The sequence below is a fragment of the Triturus cristatus genome, chromosome 10 (assembly GCF_964204655.1).
Source record: "Triturus cristatus chromosome 10, aTriCri1.1, whole genome shotgun sequence".
NCBI lineage: Eukaryota > Metazoa > Chordata > Amphibia > Caudata > Salamandridae > Triturus > Triturus cristatus.
This window is the reverse complement of record NC_140593.1, coordinates 1,196,262,270-1,196,280,949: the sequence shown is the minus strand read 5'-3', so window position 1 is coordinate 1,196,280,949 and position 18,680 is coordinate 1,196,262,270. Positions and strand designations below refer to the sequence as shown.

Here is an 18,680-nt window from a genome sequence, read left to right as displayed (position 1 = left end):
GAGTTGATTTAGCTCGAGCAGAATGACCCTGAAGAGTGAGTATCATTAGGCCGAGCTTGTCTGACCTCAGTCCTGTGATCCCTCTGTCCGCTCCTGTGACCCTTTCTCCTGTACTAGTCTTTCTCGGTTCAAGGCCAGATTGTGGTGTCTCTTGTTTTGCGTTACATGGAGCTGCGCCTATGCATTAGTTGAGGCAGAAAGGTCTGAGGCAGAGGAACCCATGTCTGTGGTATGGATCATGTCACAGTATAACATGCACATGCATTCACCACTCGCGGGTTCCATATCCATTAACGCGCGTGCACCACCCTGCTTTCTTTATCGCGTAGTCTTTTATCGCCATCTCTTTCCCTCCGGCCCCCCTCTCATCTGTCGGTCCCTTCTCCCTCTCTCTTCTCCTGTCTCCATCTTTCTCCTGTCTCTCGCGCTCTCTCTCTGGGTCTCCTGGTCTTTCTCGTTCACTTGCTCTCTTTCACCCTGTTCTCTTCCTGAGCTGTATCGCGACATCATCTTCCGCCACTGAACTGTCATTGAAACAGTCTGCCAAACCCCGACCGAGATGCAGGATTCATTGATAAAATCTTATAACACAAGTAACGTTGCTGCATGTAGCTAGCAACACTTTGTTGCGCAACCAACTCCACCCTTCACTTTTAGATTATCAGTCAAAACCAGGCTGCAGCACACACACAGCAGTTAGTCAGGCTGTGGAAGGAACCGGCCTTAATACAGGCTACCGTAACCAACGACTCCTGTCGGCAACGTGTGATGTGTCTTTTGTTCGGCGATCATTCACCCCCAATGTTTTCTTTCCACCAGTGCTGTAGAAAGCTACCAAAGTCAAGACAACCAACGCACCAAAAATAATAGGCATAACATGATTCTAAAGGTCATATCAGAAGGGGCAAAAGAGATGACTGCCACAAAAAAAACAAGCATTGGCATAGCCAATAGGTCTCGCTTTTGGGACCTTCTAAGTATTTAGTTATGCAGCACAATATTCTTGGTGCAACAACTGTTGCGTGGCTAAACACTTAAAAGGTCCCAAAGGCGAGGCCTATTGGCTATGCCAATGCTTGTTAATCTTTGTTTTCTCTCTTTGCCACTAGTTTTCTGAAATTCTCTTACTCTTTTTCACTTTCTTCTGCCTTTTTCTCTCTTGTTCTGAAGACTATAAATAAGTGTCAGTCTGCAAGAATGAGTGCCGTTGGCCCTTACCTGAAACCAGAGGCTCAAATTTAGCACTGGTTGTAGACCGTCAAAGGACATCTTTGTGGAGTTAAGTATAGTAAGCCTGTACCTAATAATCAATTCTTACCTTGTCCATATTTTGTCATTAGCATTTATTCTACATTATTCTTATAGTTTGACAATTAAAACGTCATATTCTGGAGGTACACCCCTGATTTAGAGTTGGGTGATAAATGAAACTTCTCAGATTTCAGGATGAAGTGCTAAATCTTTATTTTTCTCCTAATTTCTATCAGGCGGTTCCAGTGGGTGTTGACATTCCAACTTTGGTTCTTCTCCAGATTTTGCACATCTCCAGAAATCAGAGGAATTTCCATTATCACCCAGTTCTAAACAGAAGGGGGGCATGTATGTGTCAGCACGTGGGTATCTGTGCGTGTGTGTCTGTATGTGTGTGTTTGTCTGTATGTGTGTGTGTGCTTGCACATGCGCACAAAGATACATAAAAGAGGATGAAGCTGCTTCTTCTAACCAAGTCTCCAAGCCCAAATTAAGATCTTCATGGATACTTAGGCACAACTCTTCTTTGCTCACAGATCTGTCTCTGAGTCTTCTCCTTGTCTCACAGAAACAACAGCTATCTTCTGGAGGTCCTGGTGACTCCATGTTAACTTGAAATAATTCCTGGCTCAAAGACATCCTGCCAAGTTTTACTCTGAAACTGAGGCAGTTCCCTAATATCCGGTCCAGGGCATTGGCCACCTCTGAAGATGGATACGCTGTCTCCTTCGGAGGAAGAGAGGGCCTTTGATCATCAGGGAAGCAAGGCCAAACCCCATGACCAGTTTACATAAAGCACATTTAAAATAATTGCCCTGGTCTGGTCAGTTCAGAAGCATATCTGACTGTGTTCAGTTGATCTCGCATAGGGTTTGTCAGAGTAAGGACAGATGCATGCTAGATTTTCAGGATATCTGCATAAGTTAAACATTGACTACACAAACAGCTCCTTTAAATGGGCACCGCTATTAATGATCACCTTTCTCCACATCCCCATATGGAACTCCGCTTGATTTTCAGCACTATGTAAGTGAAGGTTAGCTCAATAAAAGGCCCTTCTGGGGCATCTCAGTGCAGCTCAAATTCCCTTGAGTCCCAGAAATCTTGGTATGTCATCTCAGGAACCAGGGTGTGCACATAAAAGGGAATGAATTTACCATAATGTAGGATAGGATGAAAAAAAATCTTTTGCAATTAACATTTATTTTTGCTTCTCCACAGGACCAGCTCCTCCCCCACCGCCACCCTCCCGCTCAGGTGCTCCGCATCCTCCACCGCCCTCTGGCCCACCACCATCTATTCCATCTCCAGGTCGAGGAAGGTCAGGGCCCCTTCCACCTGTTCCAGGAGCTCATGGCAGTCTTCCACCTACCCCCAGCAGAGGTGCATGTCCCTCACCGCCTCAGCGAAACCCTGCAGCACATCCTACACGGAGTACACCCCCGCCTCCTCCGCCCATCTCTCGCACCGGGCCTCCTCCCCCGCCTCCTCCTGGGGGCGGCGGGCCACCTCCACCACCTCCACCTCCCATACCATCCTTTGGTGGTGGCGTGCCACCTTTGCCTCCATCAGGGGGACCACCCCCACCTCCTCCAGGGGGATCTAGCCCTTCAGGGCCTCAGCCAACGCCTCCTCCCAAGAGCCGCGGAGCTCTACTGGACCAAATCAGACAAGGGATCCAACTCAACAAGGTGAGTGTATTCCTGCTGTGTACCTACGTTTGTAGTCCGAGAGCAATGTACGTTTCTGCACGTCTCTGGATACACAGTCAACCACACACAGTTGCAATATATGGGCTAACCTCTGAGGGACCGTGGATATCCAAAGGAAAGATAAAAAATTAGGGCCACATTCCCAAACTGCATTTTGTAGTACATAAAGTAGTGCCTCAGTATTATAACTCATTACTACAAAATGTAATTCACAAACATATGAGTATAACTCTTTAACTCCATCGCCACCTCTCCGATCTTTTCTATGTGCAGATCCTCACTTGTAAGTTTGCTACTTAGTAGTAAACGTGAGAGGGACCAGGGTTAGAGGCTTGAAAAAAACTACTACATGGGAGGGGTTGTTGCAGGGATTCTGCTCAGGACCAGAACTATGCTTGGGACCATAGAACATAAGTAGGTAGGGACTAAGTCACCATACTAGGTCAGTATCGTTGGGCCAAATTCCAGCTAGCTCATAGTGCCTCACCTGCCCTCCTAACCTTTCCAAATAGACAAGTGATTTGGCACCCCAGAACACAACACTTCCGACTCTCTCATGGATCACGGTAGCAGATCACGCCTTTTCGTTCTCTCACTCGAACTTGTCCACAATATAATACAACCGAGACACTAAAACAGTTTACACTATTTAGTTAAACGATCGTGCTCCATTATGCAATAAGTGTGCCACAAATATGAAACAAATCCATGCCAAAAATATTTTTAGTATGGTTAACAAGCCATATACAATAAAAAAAGCCCTGTCATATTATGTGACAGATTTGCCTAAACTCACCCTCACTACTAAAGCTAAGTGGTTATAGATTATAGATCTCTGGGTTTTAGTGGCGACCCCGTACCTTAGCACATATAGAAGGTTGTTCCACATCTCAGCTGACGCAGCCCTCTCGTCTGCAGGACCTTGACTCCATCTGTGACTCGGAATGACACGTCCCGAATTAAATGACAAAATGTCTACGTTCCAAAACAGCAGCTGGATTTCTCTACTATGTCTAGGTGCTAGTGTCGGACAGTAACAAATAACAAGGAGCGATGTTGTTTGACCTTGCCTAGGCTGTTCAGACTAAATCCCTGGAAAAGAACAAGTTACTAAACCATGTGCTAACTGTGTATGAATGACAACATGGCACAAAAACAAGCGTGATACAGAGCAAAAGGTGCCTACAACGTGCAGAAATCAAGCTAACATATGGGAAATGACATTGGACTCCATAGGAAAGACACAAGAGGGTTTAAGGAGGAGTAAGGAGAGGTTGAAAAGGGCTAGGAAGGAATTTAGGGATTTATTTATATCTTTAACTACTTTAAATAATTCAATTTAATTTAATCCGTACCTATATTATTTTCTATGGGAGGGTGTTGGAGTACCAGTGATTGGCCGTGTGCAATGCTGGACGTACTTCAGGTCCTCGCTGAACTACATTTATGACTGTTTTGTGTTTGTTTTGGCAACTTTAGAAGTGCAGTTTGTGAATAGCAATGGGCTTACTCTTTACTAGGTGGGTGCATGTTCCTCCTGACACACCCCAGCCCTCCCTTCATTCCTCCTTACTGCTGCCTCAACTCCTCCCATTAAGTCGTGTTTCCTGTTTCCCAGTCCCCCCCTTGTTCCTCCTATATTTATCACTAAAACGTACGCCTGTCTGTGCAGAGGGCTCCGCATTCGAGCCAGAGATCTCTGCACAGGAAAGATAGGAGAGGCAGAGATGTTGCCCTCGGAACATAGGTTAGTGAATAGCATTTTGTAGTACGTGACTAATACTATTGTAGCACGACTAAACATAAAACATGCTACAAAATGTTGTTTATGAATAGGCCCCTGTCTGTGCATTCTGCATATTTCAAGAGACTTTTAAAAATAACTAAAATTCCTTTTTTTGTTTTCCGTTGTAGGATCCATTCATGTCAAGCACATGGCAGATGGGTTACTCTGTCGCAACGAGATGGATATCCCATCCTTCGTTTTACAAATGCCATAATGAACTTGTAATAAGTCTTACAGGATAGCCATCATGTTATGACGGATTAACCTTTCCAACAAACTCTAAATAAGATCATTAGTTCTTTGCTCCTTCAAGATAGTTTAGATTCAATACCTGAAGCTATCAAAGTTTTTTTCTCCAAATACAGCAATATTTCTTGAGAATACTTCTCGGAGTTCAGATTCTGTTTTCCCAAACACACTTCAAGAAAATAGTTAACAGATTCCAAGGAATCCATAGAAACCGTTATCTAAGTCCTGGCTACGGCAACAAAGTATCCTGATTGGCTCGCAAGTACACTGTGAATCACGAGGAAGCTTATACCACAATGGTCGCCTCTGTTTCCAAACAACATGATTCAATGGAATCATGGGAAATGTAGTTCGCACACAAACACAAATGTGTCCACCAGAGAGGCAAGCCTTTTGCCAAGCGTCTCTGACATTGTGGGACCACCTCCAGCCTTTCCTTCCATCCAGTGCAGTCAGCATGAGCAAGTTTGGAGTTGGAGTTGACTCTCTTGCATTTGGCAAACGCCGCAATGCATGCCACACATCATTACCGGTCAAGGAGATTCATGAACGTTCTTCTACCTGTGCCTGCTCTCTTCGCTCAGAATTGTGAGTGTCCCTCGAACCACAGCTGCTGCGAAAACTGAGAATTATGAGCATCCTTTTAGCTGCTCCTACTGTACAGGCCAACAATCCTGGGTGCCCTTCTTCAGATGCATTCTGCATAGACAGCGAAACGTGAGCGCACTTCTAGCCATACCCGCCGACACACTTAGAATCCCACTGCCAGTGGGAGACTATGGGTGAAGGGGCAGATGGATGGAACTTGTCAAGCAGAAGTGCTGATGAAAATGTATGTCTAATATTTATATGCACAAGGCTCTTATCATGGAGGCTTACAATGGAAGGCCAGGTGTGGAGCCACATCTGCACTGGGGATCCCAGCTCACTTTTTTGTAATGTGTTTGGACTACTTAAAGTGTTCTTGGCTGCAGGAATTTTATACAGGTTTTCCGGAGTCTGTGCTCAAACACACTTTGCTGTCCATACTTCCACCCATGGACCTCAAGAAACAAGCCAAGTTGGATGAGTAACTAAAAATAAACAATAAAAGATGCCTTTTGTTTCTTCTTTCAGGGTCTTTTAAGTTGCCCAAGATGATGAATCCACATACCTCTCTGGGTCAGTGATCTTTGTGACTTCACTGTACAGCATCCCTGCATTAGCTGCATTGCATCTAAAGTAGTTTTCTTAGTCCTTCGACTATTATTATTTCAATTTTAAACCATGCCTCAACTCCTTGAGGTCTGACAGCCATAGGATAACCCCTGTGTCATATACAAGAAGGCCCACCATGCTTCCCTGCCGCTAGGCAGGATCACACATCATTGGATTGGACAGCACCGCACCGGCAATTGTTAGTATGAGAATATAATTGAGTCTCATAGTGGACTCAACCTGGATAAACCTGGATACAATAAAACATTTCTGGATACAAGGTATAACCCCATTGTGGCCCTTCGCCCTGCGAGGTGGAAAATAAAGCAAAGTTTTTGATTTACTACACAAGTCCAAGATTCAGGGCCTCTTTGTATCTGTGTCATACACTAAGGATCACTGTGAAAAGTGCATTTAATTATATTCACATTATCTGATGGTCTGCTGGTGTAAAAAAACAAAAAAGAGGTAAATATACACGGAATTTTCTTAACAGGGTCCAGATAAAAGAAATTGACATTTCATGATATAAACCCCCCCTTCAAAACATTGGGACAGAGGTAGTACATTGGTTTTTCATATGGTGACTGCTCCTTACAAAGCCTTATTTGTTCCTCTATCTTACATTGACATCTGAAACTCACAATGGCCCATTTCTTACAGACCTTTGAGGTGTGCCTATGTCACCATCTATCATGTCTTGAAGATATTGTAATCTTCAAATTCATCAAAATGAATGGGCACATGCATCAAAGTAAGGAATTGCGATTCCTTAATTGCGATTTTTAAGGAATCGCTATTAAGATCACGCAATTCCTCATGCATGTAGAAATCTCTAAATAAATTGCGATTCCTACACATTCTCTAATAGCGAATCGCAAATTGCGATTTGCTATTAGGGAGTGCCTTTCCATTCATTCCTATGGGCCTAGAGGCCCATAGGAATGAATGGGAAACCATTCGCAATTTGCGAGTACCAAATAGGTAATCGCAAATTGCGCATGCAATATCACGGGTGCTAGAGAGACAAAAGGCAACTCTGATGCACCCCCAAAATTGGCATGTGTGCACATGTGGCATTTTTGTGCATTTTCATGAGGAATCGCAAATTACCATCACCTTGAAGTTCTAGGTAATTTGCGATTCCCTATTGCTAAGTCGCAATCTCAGTTTGCTTTTTGCGTTGCATTTAAGGATTTGCAAATTGCGATTCCCTAAATGCATTTGCAAAATAGGTAATAGCAAATTTTGTGATTGCCTATTTTGCAACTGGGTTTGGGCTTAATGCAGCCCAAATGGCTAATTACCGGTTGCAAAGGGGCCGATTCCCAGAATCGGCCCCTTTGCGACCGGTAAGTAGCTTGATGCATGTGCCCCCAAGAATCTAGCAACAGTTGTTTACAATGGATATTGGATCCAGACCATGGGTTGGCAAATGATGCAATATGTTTAATACTTCTTCACACACAATTGACAGCTGATCTAAAACTCTCACCCACAATGGTGATATAATATCTGATTGCGCCATCCCTCTACGGCTACCATCTTGGATGTTGGTCTAGGGGGCTCATCAATGATTTCTGATGCATGCAGGAGTGAATGTTTTCATGAATCCTGACAGTTTGTTCGTTTGCCTCTGGCAGGTTACTGAAATGGAGGGCGCCACGTCCCCTTCAGAGAGCCCCGAAGGCATCGTGGGTGCCCTGATGCAGGTGATGCAGAAGAGAAGCAAAGCCATCCACTCTTCAGGTGAGTTCTGCTCACTGCTTCCTCTTTGTGTGTACAGGTGTTTATAACAAACAATGGGAGAGAGTGTGGGCTTTTGAAGAATACATTCCACACTAAAGAGCAGTTCATGTGGGTGGGACCTTGAGTTGGAAGGTCTCTCGCTAGCATCATAGACTTATGACACCCATCTGACGGGAACCACTAAGACCAGAGGACTCTTCTGTGCTCCAGTGTTGGTGGTTAGTCACTTCATACAGCCAAGAGATCCAGCTTGTAAGGCACACAGAATCCGAAACGTATTGATGGCAAGTGGTGCCTTCCTTGTATCTGCAGGATTACCAATAACACGGACAGGGCTAGAGCATCGCGTGGAGCTGACAAGGCATGAAAGGCAGAGGATGTTGGTCTATCCACTGAAGATGCTGGATACTGCAGATCTGTGCCATGATACAGGGGCACAGTCATAAAGGTCCAGGGGTGTAGCATACTCAGTGAGATTTGGGGTGTGTGAACTGTAAATTTACCAACTAAAAAACAGTATGCCGAAGGGTAGAGGAATGACCAAGGTTTGCATTAGGTTGGACCCTGTCTACGTTCCTGATTAAAAACAATAATAAGAAGCTAAAACCTTTAAGCCAAACGAGGATGACTAACAAAGACAACAAAGGTATAGGAGACTCAACTCTAGGCCCCAGACTCGACTCTCAAGCCAAGAATGCATTTATTTGTGGGGATGTCACACACCAAACACCCCCCCCCCCCCGAAGCTACGCTCCTGTACTGGTCACTCAATGAGGAGAAGGGAAGGTTACCTGGAATCCTAGTTTCCCTTGAGGAGAGTGTGAGTCCTCGGTGTGTGACGGGATATAGTGATCATTATGAGTATATAGGAGTATTTTGGAGTGCGGCTCCTCAGCATCCACTGTCCGCAGAGTATGCAGTGCATGCGCCACTGGTTCTCAGTGAGGGAAGGATATGGAGGTGTAAGACTCAACAAGGGCTACAAGTTAGTAACGTCAATAATGTCCATAAACACCAGCCTAGAGTAATAAGCCCCTCTCCAAAGTAAGAGATGACAAAGCCAGAAGAAATAACTGAAATGAAAGGAATTGAAATGTTAAAATGTGGATTACATCTTGCAGTACCCCAACCCATTTTATGTGATTGTCAGGGGTGTGGAATTTAATAAAATATCTACTTGTCCATGGGGCAGGTTGCTTCATAAATCTACTTGTCCTGTAACAAAATCCACTTGTCCCTTTTTGTGCCATGCAGTGCGGCAACAAATTAAGGCAGCAAACTCATTATATAAGAGTTCTGAGATAGCCTCTCCAATTATGCCAGGGCTCGTACCATAGTAGGGTTTGAATACTAGCAATTCCCTTATGTTGCTACGTTTCTGCAGGTCTACATACTGGGGCTGAAGGTAGTGGTAAGCAATAGTTCAAGGGTCGGAACGCTCTTTTTAGTTCGGGCAAACCTTCTAACTTGCATGTTTTAAGGGTTTTCACCAACTCCTGACAGTGGCAGACATAAAACTTTTTCCAGGATTGGGAAAAAGTGGTTGGAGGAAAAGTGAACTTAAAACATTCAGATTTTCACATTCTCTGTCTCGGTCCATCAGCTGGCTTCACTGTGAGTGACAGTATTCTCCTCTTTCACAAGGAGGATATTTGCACACAAAGTAGTTTTGTTCAGTGCCCGGAACTGCTGTGGCAATGTGTGCTTTTTGAGACCAAAAACAATTTTTGCTTTTACCAATGCTTGTTAGAATGGCAAGGGCCCAGCAGCTCCCACACCAATAAGGTTTTACAAAAACCATCCCTAAACAAGTCACGCTTTGACAAAAACAAAAGGCTGACCACCAATTTCAGACCTACTGGCCTTGCCAATGCTTGTTTATTTTTGTTTCCCATAATCGTATTTAAACTGGTTACACTGATTTTCCGTTATGAATATTTTTGGAAAATGCAAGCATACATCAACATGTTACTAAAGATGCTGCAAAGATATGGTACCTAAAATCTTACAGTAGTTGGCAAAATGTTTTTTTTCCTGCTTTCATTTTTTTGTGAACATTTTATTTTGGAAGCAAATAATCATCAATCTTGCTTTCAAGCTACTGCAAATATTTGCATAATAATCAGAGAACATTCTGGGAGCATCATACATAGCCTCATATTAATAAACATTGAAAATGTGTGTGCACATTTATACTGGAACCACCATCAGTAGTGCAGGCCGAGCTTACAACATTTACTTTTAGTGCACACCCTAATAATAAAGGCTTTGCATTAATGAACCATAAATACAAGTTTGAACAGAATGAACACAATTACCTCAACTGCAGACAGTGCCCTTTCCCAATCCATAATGTGGTACTGAAAACTGGTAGCCAAAGGGTTTGTGCTGCAGGGGGTTGGGTCTACTTGTCCCAAGGACAAAATACACATACAAACTTTTTGTCCATAACCTCAAACAATATGTCCTGAGCGTCGGGCTATAGGAATTCCACATCCCTGGATTGTCTTGGAGTGCGATTCAGACCGGGGTGTGGACTGATTCCCAAATGTTGTTCATAAGGACGTTTCTTCAAAGAGAAGCACTGGCTTCTAGGTCTTGAAAACATCTGCTAACTTTCAGATAGAATTTGGAGATGCTGAGACTATGCAATGGGCTGATGATGCTAATAGTCCTACCAGCACCATAGTTTACGAAAGGGCCCCTGTTTCTCTAGTCTGGTTTCGTCAAGATAGTATCGACTGGCTTTCTTCGAATGAAAGGTGTGAAGTAAACTCTCAACTGGAGAAGACTAACCAGGAAAAAACATGTAATTTTTGTAGACTATCATACAGGACTCATTAGAAGGGCCTAGACTGAAAGACCACTTGAGAGATGTTATGACCACTAAGGCTGCCATTTAAGAAAGACATTGAAGGTCAGATTTCTACATAAGTTCAAACCATAGATCACTCACTTTGGTCATTCAACTTCCAATGGAATGGTGGTCTTATCACAGGCCATAGGCGGTCAGAAGGCTCTTTAAGACAATGATGTCTGAAAAAGGCATTTTATGTATGGCATAAACGCTGCTTGTAAACTTAGATGGAAGACACTTTAGGCTTGATCTGGCTTTATAAACGGGTAAATAGATATAATTTTCCATGCAAAGTATTGAATCTGTACTCTTGTCGCAACATCATATGCAAAACCTCTTCCATTCGAAGGTCTAAGAGGACCACTTGGTAAGATGCTCTTTCAGAATGTTCATGAATTTAGAGAAGAGTCAAGTGTTTATGGAATGTGCTGCTTTTCCAGGATGAAGGGTCGGTCAACAAAGCATCTTCTCTGTGGCTTCTGTGAGCGGAGAAAATCTGAAAACCACCACTGACTTGGCCATGTAAGAGAATTTAGAATAATTTCAACCTTTGATACTTTGAGCTTCAGAATGGCTTTCAACAGAAGGACAACAACAAATGACCATCAGAACAAAAGAGTGATCCCTGGAGGCTGCTTTTTAAATGGCACTGTCAGAGAAAATCAGGCGCTTTTGTGCCTGCTACACCTGCAGATGCGTCGGTTATACAACAAATTTAGGAATACGAGGCAATCGTAGGCCGAAGTTGAACTTGGATCAGAGATTATTGTTGTGTGTCTGATGCTCTTTAAAATAATTGAAGGTGTGTTACGGAGTGGGATGGAGCGAGAAGCTATTACATGCATTGGCATTCTTGGGAAAGAAATGTGTAGTTTTTGCTCATTAGAATATTTCAACCAAAAGAGCAGCTCCTCGTCGAACAGGGTTCTGTATACTTGGATGTAAAGTTTGCATATTTTACCTTTCTCGCCATGGCAAAGAAGATCTGCGTGGCTCAGAGAAGTCTTGCAGAATTTTCGTTGATGACCCACCCTTGATATTCGGAGACTGGATTGTCCTTATTTTGTATACCTGGGCAATGCCTTGCTTGTGGGCCTCAAGCACAGAGCTTGTGGTGAAACACTGGAACTCCTTCATGAGACTCCTATTTCTCTGTCCTCCATGTTTGTTTAGATAGTATAAGCCAGCAGTGGTTTCCTTCTGCGTTCACAATGTTTCTGTATTGAAAAAAGGGCCCAGAAGAGATGGAATCTTTTTGTATGATGGTAATAAGCTTGAAGGACAGCACTTTGCGGTGGATAGAGGAGTCTGTAGAGTGCTGAGCATCTAGCTTGAATTATGGTGGTTCTCCCATGATGCTGGATGGCTTCTGATTTCTCCTCCCGCAGGGGTGCTTGGCGGATGGGATGGAGAGGACTCACTGCTTATTGTTTGCTGGTGATTTACCGACTTTTGTTGAGAGTTGATTTGGGCAGGTGGATTCATTTATCCTCCCTTACACATTGGCTCGGTGGAAGGATGGATGGTCCTTTCCTTTCCATAGCAGATCAATTCCAAGGTAATCAACTCTACGTCATCCTGAAGACCTCTTGATCTGCCTGAGATCCAAAATGGAAAGACTTTCACAAATTAAGTACCCTGTCTTTGTTGGAAATCAGATTTCAACCTGTACTGTGGAAGCAGGAGAAGCCATAACTGGATACCTCATCACACTAATCATAAGCTGAAATATCTGCTTTCATTATACATCGCTCCTATCACTTCACCGAAAGCAAACAAATATTTATGCACTACCTCCATGGCATCTTGCCTTTTACCCAATGGCATAAACTTTGTCAATTGGTCAAAGGACTCCCCCGGTGAGCTGTCATAGCTCCCCAGCAAAAACTCTGCAGTAGCCGCTCACAGAATATCTGAGGTCATAGATAGGTTTTCGCCTCTGCATTCATACATCCCCTCTCTTTGCCAGAGGGATCAGTGGATAAGGAGGGCGGTGAACATTTTCTCCTGAACGAAGGCTCTTATTTTTCTTTTCCTGCTGGGATTGACAGGACCTTGTTTGAGGCCGGGATATATGGACCAGAGGCATTTTGTCCTGAGTGGTCTCTGAAATGTCAGACTCCTGCATTTGAAGATCAGTATTGGAGACACTGAGTTTATTTGCAGCTCCTTAAGTATATATATGATCCATCACTCAAAATGATCTTCTAATTATATTATCAGCATGTAACTTGACCAGACAATAATTTAAAAAATAATTCAAACAGAGCCACATTGTGCACAGACTTCGAGATTTGTTTTTCTTTAAAAATTAATTCCTTTATTCATATTCTTTTTTTTTTTTACTTCTTTTCTTTGTAGCCATTGCAAATGCGTTTTGTCCCATCCGGGACTTCTTCAGGACTGTTTCTTTATTCTTTGTGTACGTAGCAGCAAGTGCAGATTCCTTCTGTATATTTCCTTATGAAATCGGAGTCAATAAATCTTTTCATCCTTTGTAGGATGTGACCCTTTACAGTCCTGTGAGTTGGATCGCTCTCACTTTCGTGCAGCACCTGCTGAATTTTGAAATTCAGGGTGATAATATAATTAGATCTTCCAAACTCGTGCACCTTCCTCGAACTTTGTTACAACCTTTTTTTGTGATTAGAGCGATAATTATTGCCACAGTCTCTTTTGTAAATCACTTATCTGCAGGACTGTTCATCTCTGTAATACTATCCACTAGAGACCCCCAGGTTTGGGGCCGATGGCGATGACATGGGAGAGTAAGTTCTCCATCTAAACTCTGAGCTGGTACTGTGTGCGTCTAAAGGCTCTGTGTATCCTGTGAGGTCAAGACACTTCAGTGTGCAGCTCCTATGTTGGGGTCTTGCTGCTTCCACTCTACGCTCCTCCAGTTGTAGAAGTTCTGTAGAGTCGCTGGGGAGTGAAGGAAGAGGCAGAAGAAGCTCATGGGGAGCCTCTGACTCAAAGGGGGTTCTGCTTCTTTCTTTGGTGTCTTCAGTATCAAACCCTACAAAGACTACACAGTCGATGTCAACCAAGAAGTCATCGCGCCATGGTCCTCTGCAACACGTACCTTGATGCTGAAGAAGATCTTAATGGTGAACAACCTCTTGAAGATGAGCACGTCTCCGGGGAAGCCCTTCGGCAATCAGCCCCCTGAAGATTACACCCTCCTAGTCAAATAAAACGGAGGGAACCATAGTGTTGTATCACAGAGGGACCCTTGTAGGCATCAGAGTGTGTCACTGCAATATGTACAAGGCAGGAGAGGGCCCCTCTGCTCCCATTTCATGCAAGAAGACACACGTTGCACAGGGGGTGGCCATAGTCGACGAGATCTCGTATACTCCGGGAGAACCTTCATCTTTCGCGTCAGGTGAACTCACTCTTCGTCCCTCGGCATGCGATATAACACTTTCTGGCACATATGACATTTGGCCCCAAGGTGGTCGTCTGGCAGACAGAGAATGTTGAAATCATGAGTATTGTTTTCCTGTTGCTGGTGGAATATTTGCCAAAAAGGGCTGGTGCTCTGGTGGAATAGCAGATGGCTCAAAACAGGTGAACAGAAAAGGGTAAAAAAAAATCCTACCTCCATAAAGTACGTTTTAAAAGAAGTCAGATATCAAAAAACGAGTAAAAGCAAACATAATACAAATGGATCTGTACAAAGTGCAAAGGTCAGAGTTCTGGGCTCCTTGACTCACAGAGGGAGGAAATAAACTGATCCCAACTGGTACTGCAGTGCAGTGTAGTGCTAATGTGTAACCTGCCTCTCAAATGCTTTTCAGGAAAGCTTCTTTTCCTTTTGAAAATTAAAAATATAAAACAAGCTGTTTTTATTTTCATTGTTTTTTTAAGCAATAAGAAATGTTTTCGGGTAAGGAATGTTTAAATGGAAATTTTTGGGAAATACCATATATTGGTCAAACACTATTTGGATTCAAGCACATAAGCAGAGATATTCTACTAAGAATGAATTTAGGTGAAGATCCTATGAAGGGGTAAATGTACTTCCTGTTGAGACAATGACTTCAGGGTACTCACACTCCTTGATACGCAGTCACGCCTCCACACCCAATCATAGACTCAGGTACTCACTGAGAGTCAAAACCTCATGAGAACTCCTTGACACCTTGATGCACTATGGACATTGAATGCTGAGGACTTCCTGATTCGATCGACTGTGCACACCAACATCTCCACACCTATCGTACTCCGAGGACACTGAGATACACTGACTCCCCAATAACTGCCAGCGCGCTTGTGACCCTTCACCATTGCACTGACCTCAAGGCCTGAGGGCAGGAGAAGGATCCATAGTGTAGGGATGTGTAAGTTGTAATGACGGAACCTTTGTGGCTCCTGATGAACTCTGTAGAACTGAGACGTAAGCATTACAGTGTAGTGAATTGAATGCAATTTAGAATGTTGAGTTGGCGGTTACACACAGAAGAATAAAGACGTGCTATACTTACCTCCGTGTGTGGCGTAGTCTTTGGCGAATACCCGGGCTGGGAAGGATGCTACACATACTTTATGTGGTTGTGGAAAGGATTGAGGGGATATGCTGGAAAGATCTGCACATCATTATTTGTACACCTATGATATACATTTATATCAATAAATTTTGTAACAACAATATTGAGTGCTAGAACAGAGCCAAATACTTATCCACTTAAAGTATTACACTGTTCTTTGTGACTACAAGTAGTCCAAAGAATCAAATCCACTTAATAGGCAATGTAGCACACCACAAAATCACACATTTATATAACAATATCACAGCGTTTCCACTTGAGAGATCATGTCCATCAAACCATGTGGATTACGAAAGACTACAGATCATTGTCCAATTCTTCGTTGAGATGTTATGTTCAATATTTATTTCCAATTCAAAACAGCAGCCGACGCGCGTTTCGCCCACAGGGCTTTTTCAAGGCTCAAATAGTTATTGTTTTTAAATGAGCTGTAAATTTCTCCTAACGATATCAAGACTTGCTTCATGAGTTCCGATAAGATGTTTCCATCACACGTTCATACATCGAGTCACCATTTATACGCAATTGTAAAATCTTAAATCTTCGTTCAATGTGGAAATTGTTCACATTAGGACCATATTACGTCCTCTCTAATGTCTATAAATGTGAACATCCCGTCATCTTGTTTGGCGTATAGCGTGGACAAACAGACCAAGCCTCCCAACAGACCAAGCCTCCCAACAGAGTAGAAGGCACCTGACTTTTTATGGTACAAAAAATGCATGTAAGCTTTCTCCTTCCTAAAACATTCTCCACTCCAATACAACTCTGGAAAAAGATATTCTCCTAAAATTGGTCTCTAAATCTTCTCCCTAGGCCAGCGTTTCTTGACGAGGGTCTACGGATGCCTTTGGTTCTGCTACTGTGTAGAAAATTAAACAATATGAGCAGGATAATAAAGTGCATGCACATATAAAAGCAAAATAGAAAACTTAAAAGTTTAAAGTGCTCTGTAAATGTATAGGAATTTGAAATAGGATGCAGAAAATGAAACTGCCATTGTAATTTGTGGGAGCACAGCAAATGGAATCTAGTATGGATGATTGGTGGCCTCATTTGAAACACGGGTATGCACCGACAAAAAGAGAGCATGCATTAGGTGCAAAAAAGACAAAGTGATATTCAGGATTCTAGCTCATCGCTTCGTCTTTGAAAAATAAAAATACATTTTGAAAAGCCCAAACCTCCCTATTAATTTCGATTCTTGCATATCTTATTAATTAGATACAATATTTAATACTTTGTTCATGTGTTTGATATATATAGCAGGCTCTGTATTTGTGGCATTTTTCTAAGTTTAAGTTGCTTAGGAAGGGGTCCCCGGCATCCAGTAGTGATTCAGTGGGGTTCACTGAAGTCAAAAGAACAGATGCTTTACGCGACCCCAGATGTTGGCATATATGGACCAGGGTTGTGCTGCTCTGACATCAGTCAGGAATATAAATACATGCTAACGATAACTATTAAATATACAATTATATTTTACATTTGTGTTGGGAGTGTGAAGTAAGTTTAGCATGGTGATTTTACCGCTGCTCCCCCCTTTGGTGAACTGCTTTCCCTGAATTTGCTACTTCTGTCTTCTTTTATTGTTACCCAGGGGTTTCCCTTGTGACTCCCGTCTTGTTGTGTGGTTGTGATCCCTTTCCAGTTTCCATGTCCCTCCTCTTTTTTAGCCGTGCTGTCATTGAGCCACTTAAATTTCTACTCCAGATGTGTGTTCTGTCCTGCATGTGGTCCAGGGTTCCATCTCTAGCTTCTGTTTCCAGGTCAAGGCCCGCCTTCTTGACCTTTCATAGCATTGACTGCGCCATATCAACCTCATATGTTGGGAGCGAGCTCTACCTTCTGACGAGTTCTCTTGCTTTGTTCTCTGCAGATGAAGAGGAAGATGCTGGCGGGGACGATGAGGATGATGATGAGTGGGAGGACTGAGGAAACCTTCTCTCCACCCTACTACCACCAAACACTCCGGAAGGACACGTACCCACAGATGTACACCACGATTGGCATACAGTGAAGAATTCTGTTCAAAGAGCGTAGCATCCCTTCACCTCCTCCCCCCGGACACACTGGACCACGAGCAACTCCATTTTTTACAACTTGGAGTAGTATGCAGCCTCTCCCCAGCTCATCATTTGATTGGCAGTAGCTCCCTGAAGCAGCTACTAGTGGTGTGCAGTGCTTTACAGCTCCCATCAATGTATGAATAAATTGTTCCTGGTAGAATCCGGTGCAGTGCATTGGCATACCTGCATGGGCGGTGGCTTCGCTCATTAACAAACCATCCCATCACCAGAGATTCATAAACTTTGGCTGCTCTCCCAGACAACTGGGTGCTTTTCTCAGTAACACACGTTTACATCATCAGGGCTTGCTGCTGTGCGTCCGTCTACGCCCCTAGAAGACAAGGTGCCTCTCACACTAACACACACACCCTAATCACCACGATCTACTGCAGTGTACCTGCGCCACTAGGAGGCAGCAGGGTACTTCTCTCTGCAACACACACGTCTATCACGAAGACTTCTAGCTGTGTGTCTACGCCCCTAGAAGGCAGAGTGCTTATTTCGGTAACACATGTCCCCATCACCAGGACCTACTGCAGTGTGTCTGCGCCACTAGGAAGGAGCAGGGGGCCTCTCTCACTAACACTCATCCCCATCACCAGGACCTACTACAGTGTGTCTACACCCCTAGGAGGCAGCAGGGTGCTTCTCTCAGTAACACATGTCCCCAGTGTGTCTACGCCCCTAGGAGGCAGCGGGGTGCTTATCTCTGTAACTCATGTCCCCAGTGTGTCTACGACCCTAGGAGGCAGCGGGGTGCTTCTCTCAGTAACACATGTCACCAGTGTGTCTACGCCTCTAGGAGGCAGCAGGGTGCTTCTCTCAGTAACACATGTACCCAGTGTGTCTACGCCTCTAGGAGGCAGCGGGGTGCTTCTCTCAGTAACACATGTCCCCAGTGTGTCTACACCCCTAGGAGGCAGCGGGGTGCTTCTCTCTGTAACACATGACCCCAGTGTGTCTGCACCCCTAGGAGACAGCAGGGTGCTTCTCTCAGTAACACATGTCCCCAGTGTATCTGCACCCCTAGGAGGCAACAGGGTACTTCGTTCGATAACACTTGTCCCGATCACGTGGACCTACTGCAGTGTGTCCATAACCCTAGGAGGCCGCAGGGTGCTTCTCTCTGTAACACATGTCCCCAGTGTTTCTGCACCTCTAGGAGGCTGTGGGGTGCTTCTCTCTGTAACACATGTCTCCAGTGTGTCTACGCCCTTAGGAGGCAGCGGGGTGCTTCTCTCTGTAACACATGTCCCCAGT

General features: G+C 43.9%; 1 protein-coding gene across 2 annotated transcripts in view; it reads left to right on the top strand.

Annotated features, from left to right (window-relative positions):
• The window catches only part of WAS (WASP actin nucleation promoting factor), a 152,734-nt gene extending 135,154 nt beyond the window's left edge, over nucleotides 1–17,580 (top strand). For both annotated transcript variants that reach the window (XM_085629630.1, XM_085629631.1), the window contains 3 exons: nucleotides 2,473–2,942; nucleotides 7,839–7,944; nucleotides 17,231–17,580. In XM_085629630.1, coding sequence (XP_085485756.1) covers nucleotides 2,473–2,942; nucleotides 7,839–7,944; nucleotides 17,231–17,286 — 632 coding nt within the window. In that variant the 3' untranslated portion in view covers nucleotides 17,287–17,580. The remainder of the gene's footprint in view (nucleotides 1–2,472; nucleotides 2,943–7,838; nucleotides 7,945–17,230) is intronic.
• The last annotated feature ends 1,100 nt before the right edge of the window (nucleotides 17,581–18,680 follow it).